This window comes from Tenrec ecaudatus, chromosome 5, assembly GCF_050624435.1.
Source record: "Tenrec ecaudatus isolate mTenEca1 chromosome 5, mTenEca1.hap1, whole genome shotgun sequence".
In the NCBI taxonomy this organism is placed as follows: domain Eukaryota; kingdom Metazoa; phylum Chordata; class Mammalia; order Afrosoricida; family Tenrecidae; genus Tenrec; species Tenrec ecaudatus.
In genome coordinates, this window is record NC_134534.1 from 100,936,902 (window position 1) to 100,957,152 (window position 20,251).

The following is a 20,251-nucleotide window of genomic DNA, read 5'->3' on the forward strand; positions in this document are numbered from 1 at the left end:
AAGTAGAAAGAAAATGTTTTGAAAATGATGTGATAAGAGCTATAAGAGCCCCCAATAAAATGAAAACAAAACAAAACAAAAAAACATTAGAAGTCAACCCAGCAAAGGAAGCTGGTAAAGCTCAAAGAACAAATGTTTCCAATGTCCAGACACCTACATATATGTCCATTCTTCCTTTCAGTTCAGCCAGCGAGTTTTCCAAAGGTTAGAAATGCCAGAGTTGTCAAACGAACAAATGCCTGCCTTCTCACCCAAACTGCAAGCATATTGTATTGCATGGGATGATGAAGGATTGGTTGTGATTCCAAAGCACTGAATACTCACATTGCTAGTGAGTGGCAGTGTGGGTTAAGCATCGAGCTGCTAAATGTAATGTCAATGGTTCAAACCAACCAGCTACTCCACAGGAGAAAGATGAAAATCATCTGTAATGATACAAAGCTATGGAAGCTCCAGGGAGCAGTTCTATCCACCCTAAAGGGTTCCTCTGAGTTGGAATCAACTTCATGAGCAGTGTGTTTGTGCATAAAAAAATGTCAGATCTTTTCCTGATTATTCTGGATACAAATAAAATGGGGGCTATTTTGTTAGTTCTGCAAATATTCCTGAGCACCCACTACCCACCAAGCACTGGCCACCAGGTTCAAGCAGAAGAGGAAGCCCAGCAAACCAGAGGATCCAGGGACAATTCAGAGGTCCAGCTGGGAGGCCAGAAGCACAGCAGGGTTAGCTGTTGGCAAGAACATCAGGGCAGGCAGCATTTCTTCTGGAAATTTGCAAGTTGAGAAAGGAAGCATGGGGTTCTGTGGAGATGACTTGCTTGGTGCTTTTGCTTTCACATCAAAACAGAACAAAGCCTGAAAGTTTTTAGTCTTTTTTTTCTTTCTTTCAGCCCGTCTACAAGGTTGGAAAGGGAAGTTCAAAATGCCTGTCAGCCTCTCTGGTAAGGTAACTGCATTTACATTGTCTGTGAAAGGATGGGTACTCCCATTCCAGCTGTACAGTAGGAAAAACTGTGGCACTGAGTTGGTAGCGTGCAGGTTTCTGTGTGATTCAGGACCAGGTATATTACTTCTCAAGCCATTCCTCACACAGTTACTGCGGAAGACAAAATACATGAAAAGCCCTGTATGGGACCTAGGGACCCTCAACAACACTGCTTCTAGTTAATGGCTGTTTAAAGATACTTTATGTCATTTCTTCAGTTATTAAAACAGTATATTCTAAAGGCTTCAAAAGAACCTTGAACTCAGTACATCACATTAGCTTCTTAGCCTTAAGGTAAACTTGGTAGGAGTATTAGCCTGGCTATTTTATAACAAAAACTCACTGCCATCAAGTAGGTTTTGATTCTCAGCAGCCTTCTAGGACAGAGTAGAGCTGCCCCTATGGGTTTCCGAGGATGTAATTCTTTACAGGAGCACCAGCTTTCTCTTACAAAACCACTGCTACCTTGGCTATTAGAAGCCCACTGACTTTACTCACTATAGCCACCAGGCCTCCCTGATTATTTTACAAATGAGGCTTAAATTTAAATGTCCTATCTTGGACAATGCTGCTAGAGATTTACCTCCTTGGTTTTCGAATTTAGCATCCGGTGTATTCTCAAAGAAATGAGTCAGAATCAGCTAGATGGTAGTGCCAGTGCCTAACACAAAACTTAAACTTGTTAACAGAACCTTGGTAGTATATTGGTTATGTCCTAGGGTGCTAACCACAAGGTGGGCAGTTCAAAGCCATTGCAACTTCTAGGGTGAAAGACTTCCTACTCCTGTAGTTAAGTCTCAGAAGCCCATGTTCTACCCTGTCCTGTACGGCTGCTGAGTCACAATTGACTCGGTGGCAGTGACTTTGAGCTTTTAAATTTGAAATTTGGCTAGTGGTTTTGCAGGTCCACAAAATTATGTGGTATGTTAAGGAGACAAGATTATCAAGCAATGCGTGTGCTCCTTTATCTCGGGGCAACAGCTGCCCTGTGGCATGGAAACGGGTTGGGCGGAGTTGTCCTTGAAGTTTGTAGGCTGTAACAGCTTTCAGATTCCTATTAATGTGGTTAAAAACTTAGCATAGGAAATGTCCAACACTCTACTTCAGGATTTAGTTTTAGTTCCAAACGTTTTTAAAAATGTGTTCTGACTTTTTAGAGCCTTGAAGTTGGATGGATTCCTGAAACTTTCCCTGCGGTAATCTGCAAACAATAAACCCAACATATGCCCTTATATCTTCTTAAAACCATTTTTAACGAGTAGAAAATACATGCCTTGTAAGATCTATGTAAAATCAACCTGACACAGCAAGGCCAAAGACTGGATAGGAACCTGGGGGGGCCATGAGTCTGTTAGTGGGGGAGAAAAAAACCCAGAGGTGAGGGTTGTGCCCCCAATGAATACAATCACGTCTCTGAACTGCACTTGTAGAAACTTCAAGTGGTGTATGCTTTGCTGTATTTTTCCTCAACAACAGAATTAATACAATTGTTTTCCTAGTAATACCTACCATGATTCTCATGACTCGGTGAAAGTACTGGTGTGATTACTATGTACAGACAAGAAACTGAACTGCCAAGAAGCTGCTTGCCACAAGCAGAGCTTGAAAATCAACAGCCAGAACCCTAAGTCTAAAATGTCACTCAGTGAAAAGTGTGCTCAAGTTCTTGACTGCCGCCGCCCAAACAGAACTCCTCTCAAAGGAAGATACTGAGGCACCTTTTTTTTTTTTTTTGGCAATATTAATGGGGTAGGTTAAATGCTTTATTTTAAACTTTCACTAAAGTCACCCGTGGAACACATTTCAAAATCAAAAAGCAAATGTGCATCTTGCTTGTACTGTACACACTGAGCAAGGGACTAAGAAGGTGTAGAATGGGGCCGCTAGCTAACCACTAGCTTGTTCCTGGAAGAGGAAGAACCTTGGCGGTGGGGCTCCAAGTTTCAGAAACACCAGCTGTATGTACAAGATAACAAAGTCCTGGAAATTGGACCAAGTGTAGAGTAGGCGTTGGCTAAGTGCGCGATGGGGCTTTGATCCATACCAAATGAAGGGAACAAGGAACCAAGGAAATCCATGGATGAGGTACACCAGAAAACACTGGTCATTTCCTGTTTGAGCCAATGGGAGAGAACTGAAAATCCAACAAAAACTCCCAATAGGCAGAAAGGCAGTAAGGAAAACTGATTTTGAAGGTTCAGAAGCTCATCTTAAAAAAAAAAAAATCTACTATCAAGAAAAGATTAAAATTTAATATTATCAAAAGAACACATTAAAATAGTTTCTATTAAAAGGAAGCAGATATAAAAAATAAGAAGGTGGCCGGAAAAGGAAAATTGGAAGTGCAAAACATTCCCATTAGAAACAGAGAAGACTGGAATAACACGCAAAAACTGAGCTAGTGAAGACTAGATTAAGAAAAGGAAAGCTACTGGGAGAAATCATGAGAAAAGACAAGGGGGGAGCCCAGTCCTTGCCTAGCGGAGTTCGTGTGCGGAACTTGGAGACCGAAGGCGTAATCCTGGACCCGCCACTTCCCACCGCTGTTGACCTTGCCCAACCGCTCCAGCGGGCGACATCACCACCCACCAGTTCATCCAACTTCTGCCAAGGCTCTGAAATGCCAACTATGTCGAGGCCTGCACTTGATGTAAATGGTGGCACCGCACCTGTGAAGGAGGATCCCAAGATGAGCTCTGTGGCTTACCCTAACCTGGGAGTGAAAGACCACAAAGCAGTGGCCACTCTGCAGTACCCTGGGGCAGCATCAAATGGAACCAAGGCCAGTGAGGCTCCCACTAGCTCCTCAGGATCTCCATCTCCAATAAGTTCTCTGACCACCCCTCTTCCTAATAAATCCCCATCCTTCAACCTGCACTCTGCCCCACACCTGCTGGCCAGTATGCAGCTGCAGAAGCTTAATAGCCAGTATCAAGGGATGGATACCACACCTCCAGGTCAACTGGAGGAAGCAGAGTCCCTGCCAAACTAGGGTTTGGGGGCTTTGGTGGGAGGGGTGGAGTCACTCTCTTCTTCTGTCATTGCCCAAAGCCCTGCTATCATCGATTCAGACCCAGTGGATGAGGAGGTGCTAATGTCGCTGGTGGTGGAGCTGGGCCTGGACCAGATCAGTGAGCTTCCAGAGCTGTGGCTTGGGCAGAATGAATTTGACTTCACAGCAGACTTCTCATCTGACTGTTGATGTCATGTATCCCTAAAGATGGAGGAATAAAGCCACCAATTGTATTGTAAATAAAGAAATTAATAAATGTTCATTGCAAAATATAAAAAAGACAAGGGGGTGGATTTATGCAGGAAAACACATTGGATCTCTTTTGTTCAGACAAAGTGACAGAGGAGATATAAGTTGAGAATGGCAATTTCTCCCCTTACTTAGAAAGACAGATACAAAACATCTGTATCTAGGCAGAAAATTGCATCTGTAAGGGAAGAAGAATCTAGGCAGAAAATTGACTTGTAAGGGAACAAAAATTAAGCTGGTCTCAGATGGTAGAAAACAAAACAGCATTATTAGACTGTTCAAAACAAGTGTGGCATTAAGTGTCTGCTTAGTCAAGGTTACACTCATGAAAAAATCCAGAGTAAATCTGGCAGAGCCAGATTTCAATCCAGGTTGCACAATTAAACTTGTGATTCATGTGTTTGTGTTCAAAGTGAGTAAAGGAAAAAAATCCCTTGCTTTAACATTTGATATTATTCCTTCTTTCGCTGGGATGTCCTCTTGTTATAAAAGGACAGATTGCTCTACACTTTGAGTCTTCATATCTAAGAGTTCTCACCTGGCTTGCCCCTTGGCAGCCCTCCCAGATCCCTCATCCTTTCCCGGCCCACAGGGCTACACACTATGGCTGTCTGTTGCCAAAGTGTGGGAACTCAAGAGCCCAAGGCACAGGGGCTGTGTGTGCACTGTCATTAAAGGGGGCAGACCTGTCCTGTCCTTACCCAGGGAATGTTGGACTCTCACTAGAAAAGAATGTGGATAAAATTACAGGCTGAAAATTTGATTTTATTTCAAAATGATAAATAAACCGAGGCAGCATTCTGGTCACATACACCTTCAGAAGGGAGCTGTGAAATTACAGAAACAGTTCCAGGAGGGCTCCCGCCACCCCAAAATGACTCCAACCAAACTTGAGATGGGCAGAGAGTCCTCTGTAATTTTCTGGGATTTGAAAAGTTCTCCACCCTAATTTGTGAATACATAAAAAATAAAAAGCACTTTTATGTTGTCATTTCTACATTGAGAAAAAGAGTAATTTTAGTGGTAAGCAGGACCACCTGTCCTCATTTCATTTTTTTTAATGGGCATAGTAGCTATGTTCAACTGACAAAATTAGAGAGGGAAAAAAAATCAAAAACCCTCATCCGTTGAAGGCTCACATAAATACGTACTCAAGTTCATGTTTCCACTTTTTCTACAAATAGCATTAAATTTTTTGTAAATATAGTCGTAGCAGTTCACACGTATTTGATACATGTCCACATAAGGATTCTGCAGACAATAAATATAATTTCCCCTCTTCTAAAGAAAAAAGGGATCTCTGCGGGGAAAGGTTAATTTACTGGGGTTCATCAGCACACATTTTAGTGTACTCTGAAGGAATTAAAAACCATCCAACTGTATTCACTGAATACCGGCGCATAGTTACATCCTAGTTTTCTTTCTTTCTTTCTTTTTTTTTTTTTTTTAAAAACCTGGCTTAAAGACATACATCATGACTTTCTATTAAAATCTTGAAATCTATGGGAATCTGTGGTAGATAAGGTCCTATTAAAAATTTTTTTCCTCATTAACAATTTCATTAAATTAAAAATAATTTTGACATTTTCCTTCAATGAAATTGAAGCCTGATCTATGTTGCTGTGTCCTGTGAAGTGAACCTAATTTTCAGATGCCTGAACAGTCAGAGTGCTTCATTTTCGGTCCCTCATGATTCCTGCTGGGTCCTCTTCGGTGAGGCTTTTCCCTGAGTCATATATTTACTGGAAAGGCTACCTAGAGGAAGGGAAAAAACAAAACAAAAAACCAAAAATAAATAAAATATGCCTGGCTTTATCTAGAAAGCTATGCAATTTATTCTTATTGTTAATTATAATGGAAACATTGTTACATGGTTGGTCATTTGTCAAATATTAGTCTAGATAGGAAAGTGAACAAGCTTGGTCAAAATTCTTTGTCAGTGTAGACCAGTTGCTGCACTAGTTATCAACCCAGCTATCAGTACATCTCTATGTTCACCCTTGCCACGTTAGGATTGACAGTGTGGCTGCAGCAATGGGCTTCACCACAGCAATGGCTGTCAGGATGGTGCAGGACTGCAAAGCATTCTGTGCTGTTGAAAATAAGCTTGCTATAAGTTGGAGCCAACGAGATGACACCCAGCTACATCTACTTCCATGGTGTGCTGTGGGCTGCTGAACCTGATTTTTCAAATTCTGCTTTGCATCGATCAGTATCTCACTGGCAACAACAGAGAACTGCTAAAAGAGTGTTTAGCTGGAAACTGCAGTGTAGCATCATTACTCTGCAGATATGGTGGGTGGTTACTCATTATAAGGGAAAAAAAGGAAATTTATTACATTTACGAGTGTAGGACATGAATGAGAGTTGCCAATTAGAGACATACTAGAGAACAATGCACAAATCTTGGCTCTGAATAGATCAATGAAAGTAGAAGAGCGTTGAGAAATTCTGAAGTGATTTTAGGAAAATGGAATATACAGGGATTTTACAAAGAATTTCTTCATCTTTTCATTCTATTTTTTCCCCATTAACTTTCTGAAGCTCCTCGTTATTATAAAGATGCCATTTCAAGGCAACGGATGAAAGTAGGAATAATGAATTATTCAATAACCCACATTATGTCGAATAACTAATTTGGGAGTGGTGGTAAAGTTTCCTTACTAAAACCCGACCTTTCTTGCCTAAGCAATTACCAAAAAAAATGACTGATTTAAATATAAGTGGAGCCATCGAAGTACAAGAAATAGTGAATCTTGGGGTGAGGAAGTTTCCTACGTACCTCAGAATGTGCTTTATTTGTTCAGTATACTCAGTATGTAAAACTTCACAATCAATGAAACAGAGAAGAATGGATAGCTATGTAAAGAAGGAGTAGACATAGAGAAAGGAAAATGGTGTGTCTGTGTAGATGAGAAAATGCTCACTATCAATGAGTAACCAAAGAAATTCAAACAAGTTATCAATTTTGTAGTGTTACGTTGTTAGAGAAAGATGATTCAGGACAGGGAGGAATCTAGAAACTTTGCTTAAGAAATATTCATATAAATCTTATTAACAATAATTTAAAAATGCAACTGGAAATGTCCAAAAAGTATTGCTGTTAAGTTTCAGTTCATATGTGCATGGGTTTATTCCCATGTTCAAACAGGTCTCTGTAATCAGATGGTGGCTGCAGACAAGTTCTCTCAGTAATATGTTTGACTCTGCCTCCTTTGGGTGCCCTCAGAAAACAGGTCCAATCAAAATTGTCTTCTGAAGGGATCTGCTGGGCCAGTTAAATTCAAGACAAAGATGTCAATTCAGAAGTCAATGACAACTATTTTTTGAAATCCAACAGGGTGATCCTGATACAATTCCTCAAAGGACACTGGATAATCATAGGGGTTTACTCGGAAGAGGTTGTTTGTTTGTTTTGTTAACATTGGGAAACTGCATTGGTAAGGAAAAGGCCAGGGAAGTTGCACTGAGCACATTTCTATCACAATCTATCTGCCTGCTCAGTGTTCGCAGACAGCAAAGGTTTTCCCATGAGAATTTCATTAAGAAACCTTACCACACCCACACTATACTCCTGATCTTGCCCCTTCAGATTTCTTTTTTTCCCCCAAATGCAACATTTTAAGCATTTCAAAGAAACATGATTTGGGTCCCTCACGGATGTCAACACTGCCTTTTTAAGTGAAATAATGCAGAATTCATTGGGGGAAGGGTGAGAGAGATAGAAATACTACCTTCCAAAGTGTACAGATGTACATGGAGGATATATGAAATAGTTTCACATTTTGGTATTTCTATTTAATGAAGGTTTCTATGATTTTATAGCAATACTTCTTGACTCACCCTCACATTAAAGGACCATATTGTTTGTACCTTTCTATAGTTTCTAATGGAAAGATAGTAAAATAGTACAAAGGCATAGAAGAATATTACAGAGTGAGTTATAAAACAATAGCAATTGAATTAGAAACCAATAATTAAGAACAAACAAAATATACTCCACTAATCATATTTTCCTCATCTGTAAAGTGAGGGCAATAATCATACTCCCTTGGAGCTATTGTGAGGATTAAATGAATTAATACACATACAGCAACTGGAACAGTAGCTGGCAGAGATTACCCAGTAAGTATTAATGATGATTATTACATTCATGTAAAAAGTCAGAAAGAAGTTATCTCCAAAACCTCAACAGTGGTTAATACTAGAATGTAGGAGTTGATGGATGGCGACTTTGGTTTTCATTTTAATTGCACTTTCTAAATTTTCTAAAACAAATGTATTAAGTAAATAAAGACCACCAATGCACCAAAAAACAAAAACATCACAATACTTTTCAAAGCAAAACATCTAATCAACTCATAGTTAAAAATGAGTGGTAAGAGCCAGGAAGAAACCCACCCATCTATGGTAATATTATGAGTACCTACAAGTTCACATCTTTGATATTCTGAGCTGAATCAACTATTGAGAATAGACTTTGGGGGACAAGGATTCAATTCCCACCTCATAATTCAACAGAAAAACAAAGCTTTAAAGCTTTTAAAGGAAAATAAAGAAGCACACTTTTATAACCTCAGGTTACATGGGGAGATGAAACCTGAATCATGCACACAATCATGAAAATTACCCATAAAAATGTCACTAATGGCTGAGTCCACATGGAAAAGTAAATTGTGGACATTCTATTTAGAAAGTATGATATGTAATTTAGTTAAAGAAATTCAAGGATACGTGTTAAGCAAAATATATATGTGTTAAGAGTTTATAAAAAGAATTGGAACATACTTGAACTGCCTGTAGGTTTGAGGGGGACAAGACTGGTCTAGATATGGTAGTGAAAGGGACACTTCTGCCATCATAAAGTGCCAATACATTGAGGAAACGGACAGACTGTGGGCCTCTGCTCAAACCTTCCCTCAACGCAAGAACACTTTGTTCTAACAACCTGACACTCTGTGATGCTCACCCTCCCGGCATGATCGCTGAAGACAATAGGGGGCGCATAAGCAAATGTGGTGAATAAAGCTGATGGCGTCCGTCTATCAAAAGATATAATGGCTGGAGTCTTAAAGGCTTGACGTTAAACAAGCAACCATCTAGCTGAGAAGCAACAAGCCCACATGGAAGAAGCACACCAGCCTGTGCAACCATGCATGAGGTGTCAATGGAATCAGGGAGCAGGCACCAGAAGAACCCCCCAAAACTAAAAACATACTGTTGAGAGTGAGGTGGCGGTCAAAGCAAAGACCCCAAATCCATCTATAGACAACAGGACATTCCCCCACAGAAGAGTCACAGGAAAGGATGACTTAACCAGGGTGCAATATAGCACAGATGAAACACACAATATTCCTTGGGTTCCTTGAGGCTTCCTAACCCCCCACTATCCTGACTCCAGTCCTGCCTTTCACTGCAGGCTAGACTGGAGCATGTGCACAGGTACGGCTAGGAGATAGGGTTCATGACACATGGAATCCAGTAACAGGATGAACAACCGAAACCATGGGAGAAGAGAGACAGAGGTTGGTGTAAAATATGGAAATAATAATAATTTATAAATTATCAAAGGGTCACAAGGGTGGTGTGGGTGGGGAGAGAGGAGCTGATACCAAGGGCTCAATAGGAAGTAAATGTTTAGAAAATAATGATGGCAACATATGTATAAATATGCTTGATACAACTGATGTATGGATTGTTAAAGAGCTGTAAGAGCCCCCAATAAAATGATCTTTCAATAATAAAAGAGTACGCAACCACAAAGTTTTAAAGATACTACTATAACAAATGAACAGAAGCACTGAAATTTCCACTTTGTAAGGATTGATTAAATAAATAACAGTGTACCTATTTACTAGAAGACCAAGAAAGTATCAGGAAGAATGATCTATTTAATTGACAATCAGATCTTGCCACGATGCCCCCATCCCCACCAATTGTTTTTGGTAGTGGGGTGATCAAGAGCATTTAACATTATGTACATATATGCCATAATGAGGGAGGGAAGACATCTACCGATCTCTTACAGCTTCACCAGCTTTTAAGATTTTAAGCTATGGAATTAAACAATAATGCATTTTTAACAGTAATTTACTTTGCTCAAAAAAAGGGGAGGATAATTAAAGGATGGGGAAAAAATCTAGGATTCTTATGCTAAATAAGTTACTGTATATAAAGCAGAATATTAGTTTATGCATAAAGACCAGTTATGACAATAGTAGTTTATATACATTCTAATTTCTATACACTTCCATTATGTATTTACCCTGTAAGGTAGAAGAAGTAGTAAGTTAGTTACAGCAAGGTTGGAAACCTTCTGTTAAGTACAATAAGGGTAGTGGATCATCTGTTCAGTGACAGTATATACCAGATGCTATGCTTTAAGTCTACGAAGTGAATTCTCTTACGAGCTCACATTATAAAGAAAGAAAATGATAGAGAAGTTAAATAACTTGATAGAGCTCACACAGCTAGTGAGTGGCTGGGCTGCAAGCAAAGCAGAGCTGATTCTATAGTTTTTGTTCTTGGGCATCCCCTTAGTCTTGATTCCTTCAAAGTACGTACACGTCTCATCAATGAAAGTTGAATGCACTGTGTTAGCTTGGCAGGAGAAGAGCAGGGAGGGATTAATGAAAAGGAAATTTATGGCATTGGAGTTTCTCCAAGTTGAAATAGAGTAAACAGACGACGATGGGTACTTGGTTATGATCTAGTTTGCAAGTTAAGGCTTGTATGTATCAGAAGTAGAGAGAGAATCTGTGTTTACTATGCTGGATGTTTTGATCCTCTCGGCACCCTATGACATGGATGTAGTCTTACCCATGTTCTCTGGAGGTTAGAGAAACCCATTCTTTAACCTAAGGCTGAGAGAGGGAATGTGTCAGTAGGGCTGTGCTTGTCCCTTAGGCTCTCTTTAGGGAGCTACCAGTGGGTCACAGACAAACTCAGTACTGCGGACAGAAAGGAAGAGCTCTGGAATTTTCAATATTGCTTATAACTGATACACAGTTCTCATTTAAAATAAATGGAAGGAAATATGGGGTGAATAAGCAATCACTTATTCTAAGTAAAGTGGACAGTCAGAACAACTGTCATATACTTACGTGAAAAGCTTAATTATTTGGTAAGGGTAGATTATAAGCACCCACAGATGCTTTCTTATTGTGTGTGTGTATGTGTGTAGGGGCGTGTTCCACTCTGTCCTATGGAGTTGCTATGAGTAAACATGACTTGACAACAACCAGTAATGACATGCCCAGGTTTATGTTAACATCATACCTTCCACCACCTTTTCTCGGTTCTCACGATTACATGCATAGATAATGTTAAATGCTTTTATGCGGATTTCTCAATAACCAAATATTAGGTATTATTAGTATCTCCTTTCTACATATGGGGAAGCTAAGGCATGTGGAGGATACGAATAAGGATCACAAATCTAGTCACGCCTGGGCAATCGGCCTTCAGAGCTCATGCTCTGAAGTATACATCCTATCTTGCCTTCCTTATCCTTGGCAATGGAACATTTCAATGAAGATGAGATGTTTTTCCCATATAAAATGTTACAGTTGCTCTCATTAGCAATCACCTCACGACAGTCTACTTTCTCTTCTATTTGATATGATTTCCCTAGTACAGCTTTTCTTAATTGTACATAATTTTCCACCCTTATTTGTTTACATTTTGGTTGCAGGCAGATTCAAAAGTTTTCTTCAATCACTTAACAAAATACCAACTATAAAATACACATACCATCAAAACAAATGCCTAGTTCTCATTAGATCATTTTTTGTGCTTGAGAATCCATCTCATTACTGACAAGGCGCTTAAATTCACTTGCTCTTCTCCTTTTACAATATTAAAAAGAGAGAAAAACAGATCTAGCTGGAAATTTTTGGTGTTTTAGCTTTCCCTGTTGAGGTACCTGAGACCTATGAACATAAAGATTTGGCTACATGAAAGTACAAATAGAGTTCTACTCCGGGATGTGGGAAGCGGCTTTGAATCCAAGACCGGTATTTTTCAGTAACTGACAATGAATAAAGAGAGATGGCAAGAGCACCTAGGATTGGGTATACTCTCTGACAGAAGACATTTCTCCAGTTGGAAGGAAAACAGTGGTCCTTCACTAGAAATACAATCAAAATGTGCAAAAGATGAGTGTAAGCTTACCTTAAATCAATACAATGAAATAGAATGAAGTTTCAAAATATCAAAATTTAACTCTTCTCAAACTACAGTAAAAAAAAAATACCCATATTCTATTTGCTTACATCATTTCCCTCCTAGAACTCCATTTTATTGAACATGGTTGAAAGAACAAAGGAGGGCAGGATAGGAGAGGAGAAGGGAGGGAGACAGATATATTGATTGGTTGAGAGATTTAGCAGGTATTAAGGGTGTCTGTAGACTAGCAAACAGATGTTCACATTTTACAGTTTCATTCCTAAAAAGAGTTTAAAAATTTACTTAATACATTGAAGTTTCCTGGCTCCCTTCCTCCCATTTCTCCATTCCCTTTCAGGACTGACAAGTGCTCAGCACACACCAGTAGAAAGTCTTCAGGACATCAATTCAGTCCCTATGGTTCTTCCTCTAGGCTCTAGCACTACACCTAAAAATGAAGTGATCCATATTTGCTCTCCTTTTATTTCCTGAACTCATGGCTATCAGGGTTTTCTTGGCTTCTACTCCGAGGAAACGGCTCTTTTCAGTCTCCAGTGACTTCTGCATTGCCCAATCCAATGTTTAATCTATCGTAACCTAAGGGCAACAATCCACAAAAGTTATATCCCTGTTCTTTGAAGCATTTTCTTCTTCATTTGGATTCCAAGATCCTATTCTGGATTCTTCTACCACACAAATCCTTTTTTCCATTTCCTTCCTTCACTCCCTCACCCACTCTCTAAATGTTTCTCTTTTCTCTCTGCACTTAAGGCCAATTGATCTCATCCCAGTGCAAAGCTTTGAATACACTCCACACATTGGTAACAGTCACATGTACACTGCTGGGTCAAGGTGGCGATTCTTTAATATACACTAGGCTTATATATTCAACTAGTTACTCATAATCTCTGCCTGGGTGTCTACCAGTTGTCTTAAACATTGTGTCTGAAACAGAACTTATATTAATCCCCAAGTTGTTCCTCCTAACTCTTCTCCCAGTCAAGTTAGTTTATCTCCATACTTCTCAGGACACCAATAATTGAGCTATCTTGAACTCACTTCTCTCTGCCTCATGCCTTCCCAGGCATCAAACAAATTTTGTTGACTCTTCAGGATAGCCTACTCGTTGCTTCCTTCACCACTTTCACTACATGCAGGTGGCTTAGGAGTGTCCAATCACACATCCATTGGTAGCCATACTCAGAATCCTCCAAGTAGCTTCCCATCTCACATAAAGAACACATTCCTTACCACTGAAACAAGGTGCTTCATGATTCAGGTCCAACCATGCCACCTTTTATCACTCCGCCCTTTGTTAATGCCAGTCCGGTTACACTGGTCTCAAGTGTTTGTGTGTGAGTGTTTGGGGGGGCGAGGGGAGCACAACAAACAGTTATTAGATCTGTGTACAATAGCCCAACAAACTTTCCCATTGGACATTTTGTATTATATACAACGAGGGGGAAATAGATCTATGTACATATACTTATAGGTTTAGTATTAAGAAAACAGATGGACAGTGGGACCCTGCACAAGTACTCCCTCAACACAAGAACACTTTGTTCTAACAATTCGGCAGTCTGAGATGCACCTTCCTGGCACAATAGGTGAAGACAATGGGTGCCCAAGCAAATGTGGAGAAAGCTAATGGTGCCCAGCTACCAAAAGATATAGCACCTGAAGTCGCTGAAGACAATGGGTGCACAAGCAAATGGGGTGAAGAAAGTTGAGGGTTCCCAGCTACCAAAAGATATAGCACCTGAAGTCTTTAGACCTGAAGATAAACAAGCAGCCATCTAGGTGAGAGACAACATACCCCACATGGAAGAAGCCCACACGGAAGAAGCACACCAGCCTGTGAGATCATAAGGCCTCAAAGGGACCAGGTATCAGGCATCAAAGACCAAAAAAAAAAAAAAAATAGCATTGTGAATGAGGGGGAGTGCGGAGTGGGGACCGAGGGCCCATCTGTGGGAAATTGGACATCCCCTTATAGAAGGGCTGTGGGGAGGAGACGAGTCAGTCAGAGTGCAGTGTAGCACGATGAAATATACAATCTTCCTCTAGTTCTTGAATGCTTCCTCCCCTCCCCACCCCCCACTATATATGATTCCAATTCTACCTTACAGATAGGAACTGGAAATACAGGGAATCCAGGACAGATGAACACCTCAGGACCAGTGGTGAGAGTGGTGATATTGGGAGGGTGGAGGGAAGGTGAGGGAGGAAGGGGCACAGATTACAAGGTCGACATATAATAAACTCCTCCCTGGGGAAGGGCAGTGGAGAAGTTGGTGAGGGAGATGTCCGATGGTGTAAGATATGATAAAATAATAATTATTTATAAATTATCAAGGGGGAGGGGGAAGCAGAGAGGGAGGGGAAAAATGAGAGGCTGATACCAAGGGCTCAAGTAGAAAGCAGGTGTTTTGAGAATGATGATGGCAACACATGTACGAATGTGCTGGACATACCTGATGTATGTATGGATTGTGAAAACAGTTGTATGAGCCCCTAATAAAATTATTTTAAAAAATGTTACTTTATCAAAGGCTTCATTCCATCCAACATTCTTTTCCTGCTTTATATTTCTTTAAAATACCTAGAGCCACATGACACATTTATATATCTTTCTTGTCTCTCTCTTCTGACTAGCATGCTGAGTAAACAAGAAAAGAAACTTTGCTTGTTCACAGCTATGTCCTCAGTATGTAGACTGGTAGCTAACACTTAGCAAGGAAGGCTTAATAAATACCTGCTGAATGAATGAATGAAGTGGCAAAGAAAGAAACAGAAGAGTTCAGGCTAATAATTATTTCTTTACTTTGGTGAATGGCAAATTCCCTGAAGAGAATACCTTGCTGGGGAGATGGTGGCAATTTCAAAGCAGAAACGAAAAACATGGTTGAGAAACAAATCTCTAATGACTATGACACGTACTCACGGGAGAATACAAATCATTTGAAGCATTAAAAAAAACTCAGCCTCATCCAAATTTAACTACTGATGAATCAGATTTATAAAATGAATGTGGGAACACATTTTAAAGCTTCTCAAGTGATTCTGATGCCCAATTACTAAGGACATGTGTCAAAGGCATGTGGTGAACGATGCAGCAACGATCATAACAACACATTTGCATTTAAAACCCACATACCTGACTGGGGACTCAAAAATATTGCTGTTTTTTGTTTCTTTTTTTCTTCCTGTAAAAGCACTGCCTAAAAAATGAAATAGACTGGTTTACAAAATCGAAAAGGATAGCATCTGAAACAGCCTTAAAATAGTAGCCATATCCAAGGACAGCTGAAGTTAGTGATCTCACTGAGTGGCAAAATTCTGCAAGCAAATTATAAGCAAGACTCAGACAGATGCCCAGGTACATGGAGAGCTGCCCTGCTGCCCAGTGCGCACCAAGCGTCGCCACCCAGCATCCAGGGAACACAGCGGGAAGGAGCAGTGAGGGCCAGCTGGAAGGAGTCGGGCTGCAGCTGCCCCTGCATCTATTGGAGGACCTGGCTCAGAACCACCAGCACGCAGTGAGGGTTTCCTGAGGAAACAAGTGACAGAAAGGCTTCTTTCTGGTTTTGGAGCTTATTTTACCTGAGAAAAGGTGCCAGCTGGCCTCAAAGAGCTAGGTGAAGAAGGGATTCCAAATACACAACCTGAATTTGACAAACCTAAAGAGAAAAATTAGCACTTTTTTGTTCTTACTTTAAATTGGAAGCAATAGCCCTGATTTCAAATTCTCACATATTACTAATGGCAGAAGCTCCACTTAGTAGAGATATTGTGTGGACAAAACAATTCATTTGAAGGAACAACAAGGAGCAGCATCATTTTGAAGGAAGAAGCTGATAGTTTCTACTAAATCAGTACTGAAAGAAATTCACTATGACATGAGTCCTCCTGTTCCCTTCTTTTGCTTTTGTGGTTTGATAATGACTTCCTGTGTAAACAGTGCATTTTGCGGTAATCAAGACTGCAGGTGAGCACTTTTCCTCAGGTCTGTGAGTCTAGAGGACACTTCTACCATAAAGCTGTTGGCCCTGAGCCCCTTAGCACCACTTTCTTAACTAGTTTGAGGACTTCTACTCATAAAAAACTTCAAATTTGCTCCCAGATAGCAAGAAAAAAAATATCCAAGAGGGGGAGTGCCCAGGGCCTTCTCTAACTGTTTTGTCTTCCTCTCAAAGCAAGACTATATCAGCTTCTTTTTTGCTACTCGCAGAGACCTTGAGCTCTGATGAAGGGTAGCCTATGAAAAAGAATTTTGATGAAAGGATATTAAATCTTATCTATACTGCAGTTTCCTCATCTGTAATCTAGGGCTAGTAATATTAACACTATGCTTTAAAGCACCATATGAATGCTGTGAAAATTAAGTGACATCATTCATGGAAAAGTGCTTACAAGAGTCCTTGACCATTGTAAATGCTCATTGAACTACTGCTTTTATTTTAACTTCTTTGAAGTAAAATCTCCTTTTATAATCATAAGAGAAAAATTTATGTTGGTATATGGCCCATGTAAGGGTAAAAAATATGAATTTACCCGAGTTCCTTAGAACTGTGTATTCCTTAGAAGTAATACACACTGTGATTTTTAAAGGAAATTGCTAAACAGCATTGACTTAAAATAAAAGTTTCACAAATATTTGAAAGTGAAGATGGCAATACAGTTACTATTTCAGTTCTGGGTTAATCTGAAGAATCAAAGAAAATGCCTTTCTAAGGATTCTTTTCTATGCTTATGAAATTTCATCCACTTGTATAGGTCCGTTCTGAGAAGAGTGTATGTAAATTGCTTTCTAAATTATACTTTATTAAATACCTATCAGGCCCATTACTTTTGATAATTTGTTTAAGATATGCCCATAATGTACACTCATCCATTCAACAGAAATGGCCAACTCATGTTCAACAATTCAGAATCAAGATTCATGAATTATTCTGAACTACTTACTGATACAATTTTCCCTCATAAGAAGTTATGCTCCCTGAAGAAACCTAATAAAATCCTCCATAAATCCCCCTGGAGTTAAGAACACTATTAATAGTATATTTCCAGGGTGGAACAATGTAAATATTCTCAGCTAACTGAAAAGTTAATGGTTCAAGCCCACTGAGGCACCTCAAAGGAAAACCTGGTTAAAAACCTTATGCGGCACACTCTACTCGGACACATATGGGATCCCTTGCATTAGGGTTGTCAACAATTTCCATCTGCTCCCTTTGCTATGCTTATGAAATATGTACTAGAACACCCAATCTGCTTATCTGCATACCAGGGATGGTGTCCTAAGTTCACTTCATCCCGTCTCTTATCTATGGCCCAGGAGAGCTATGGTATGTCTTCGCTAGGAAACTTGTCATTTCAGAATAATCTTAAAAAGTCAACCAAATGACTTTCTTTGGAGTCTAAACAAAAGTAGACGTATGTATTTAAGACATACAGATTCAGAATTAACGAGGGGCATTTTCTTAAAAACAAAATGTCCTTAAAAAAAAAAAAGTACACATGCACTCAAAAGCACAAGGCTCTTCAAAAAGTTCATGGAAAAACTCCGTTAGCTTTCAATTCCATTTTGTTTATCAACTTTGTGAAGCCCTCATATATTATCATCACTATAACACATTAAAGAGAAGATTTCCCTTAAGATGGGCATGCAAACAGCGAGGTGTGGTGGGTGTCCATACCTGAGGAGCCTTTAAGCTGTGGGCACTCTTTTTTAAGGTGCCCCTCTCTTCCACAAATAAAGCAACGCTTTTCTCTTAAGTCTCTGTCATCCTGTCTCTTCCACTTCTCTACTGGAGGTCTGAGAAGCTTCTCTCTCCCCATGTCCACGGTGGCCCTGACTGGCGCGGCTGTCTGAGGTACGCACTGCAAGGGCTTGTCTTCTTTTGCCGACACTTCCCTTTCTGTGCACTTGTTTTGGATTTCTTTGTCCTCTTTGCTTCTTTTCTCTTTGCTCTCAGGGTATCTTTGGTTGAGAGTGTCTTCCTGATCTCGCCGTCGTCTCACTCTAAGAGAAGACATAATATTTGTTAGAAAAGTCTAACGAGAAGCCTAACAAGATCTCAAGACACCTCTGGCTCCAGAACACGAGCACACACTGAAGGCATCAGAGGGAAAACAGGAATTTAAGACATGGACGTCATCATCTCAGCTCAGAAGATACATACCCAAGAGGCTAATGATAGCCTGTTTTGGTTTTTAAAATTCACATAATTGTTCTTGTGTTACAAAACCTGTTTTCCAATTTGTGGAACTCCTTGGTTAAATACTTAGGTTGATGGTGACATATCCAAACTCAAAATCACCCCAGCTTGTGTTGGTTTCTTTTAATTTTGTAAAAACCATTTTATTAGTGGCTCTTACAGCTCTTAGAACATTCCATACATCAATGTGTTGATTTCTTGAGTAATCTTGTCAGTGTTAGCAGTTTTCACAAGGCATTGGGACTTGAGGCATGAAATTTTAAGTTCCATAAAGTATAACAGTGGCTATAAGCAGATTTATGCTTTTAACACCACTTCTTCCTTGCATTATGTGGTAAGGGACTGCGACTTGAATAAACAAAAATAAAGTTCTAAAAAAAAGAGCTTGTCAAATTCCAGATGACATATTTTGAACATGCTTTTCATTAAGATACTACTGTAGACTGAATTATCTATTACCACCACCATCCCAAACAACAATAAACCACACAAAGCACACCCCACCCACAAAGAAATGTACAAAAGAAAACAAACTGACCAAAGTAAGCAATTACCCATTCACAGTATTTACTAAAAAACAAACAAACAGATGCTATTGGTAATCCCATGTACAACTGAGTGGGGCTGTCTCATGGGGTTTCTCTTTTTCTTTAAAATGTTTTTGTTGTTGTTGAAAACATGCACAGCAAAAACGTATACAATTCAAATTTCTACAAAAACTTTTCAGTGACACCCAGTGCAGTCTTCCAGTTGTACCGCCATTCTTACCTTCCTCTTCTCAGTTGCTCTTACCCTTTTAATAAAAACTCTCTCTCCTTCAACATTCCTATCTAATCTCTCGAGTTACTCTAGTCACATCTTCAAAGAGCCGGACGCTCAGGAAGTATATTCTTTTTTAAATTTTTAAAAATCATTTTATTGAGGGCTCGTACAACTCTTATCACAATGGATCCATCCATTGTGTCAACATTTGTTGCCATCATCGTTTCCAAAGCATTTTCTTTCTACTTGAGCCCTTGGTATCAGGCCCTCGTTCCCCCCCCCTCCCTTCCCTACTCATGAACCCTTGTTAATTTATAAATTATTTTCTCATGTCTTGCGCTGTCTAATGTCTCCCTTTACCCCCTTGTCTGTTGTCTATCCCCCTGGGAGGGGGTTATAGGTAGGTCATTGTGATCGGTTCCCCCTTTCTCCCTCACCTTCTCCCTACCCTCCTGGTATGGCTACTCTCAATATTGGTCCCGAGGAGTTTATCTGTCCTGTATTCCCTGTGTTTCGAGCTCTTATCTGTACCCATGTACATGCTCTGGTCTAGCCAGATTTAGGGTCATGATAGTGGTGGGGAGGAAGCTGAATGTTTCATTGATTCTATACTGCACCCTGACTGGCCCATCTTCTTCACACGACCCTTCTGTAAGGGGATGTCCAATTGCTTACAGACTGGCTTTGGGCCTCCACTCCACACTACCCCCACCTCATTCATATTATGATTTTTTGCCCTTGGTCTCTGATGCCTGATACCTGATCCATCGACACCTTGTGATCACACAGGCTGGTGTGCTACTTCCAAGTGGCCTTTGTTGCTTCTCAACTAGATGGATGCTTGTTTATCTTC

The 20,251-nt window shown here is 40.0% G+C and overlaps 1 protein-coding gene and 1 pseudogene across 5 annotated transcripts in view; one reads left to right on the forward strand and one right to left on the reverse strand.

Moving 5' to 3' along the window:
• The first annotated feature begins 3,459 nt into the window (after nucleotides 1-3,459).
• On the forward strand, nucleotides 3,460-4,217 carry LOC142448870 (cbp/p300-interacting transactivator 1 pseudogene; annotated as a pseudogene).
• Nucleotides 4,218-4,993: 776 nt separating this feature from the next.
• TUT7 (terminal uridylyl transferase 7) overlaps nucleotides 4,994-20,251 on the reverse strand; it is a 71,612-nt gene continuing 56,354 nt past the window's right edge. For 3 of the 5 annotated variants that reach the window (XM_075549780.1, XM_075549781.1, XM_075549782.1), the window contains exons 26-29: nucleotides 18,115-18,440; nucleotides 16,019-16,095; nucleotides 15,573-15,636; nucleotides 4,994-6,004 (exon numbers count right to left, since the gene is read on the reverse strand). In XM_075549780.1, the coding sequence (XP_075405895.1) occupies nucleotides 5,937-6,004; nucleotides 15,573-15,636; nucleotides 16,019-16,095; nucleotides 18,115-18,440 (535 nt within the window). In that variant the 3' untranslated portion in view covers nucleotides 4,994-5,936. The remainder of the gene's footprint in view (nucleotides 6,005-15,572; nucleotides 15,637-16,018; nucleotides 16,096-18,114; nucleotides 18,441-20,251) is intronic. The other 2 variants (XM_075549783.1, XM_075549784.1) reach the window with 2 other exon arrangements.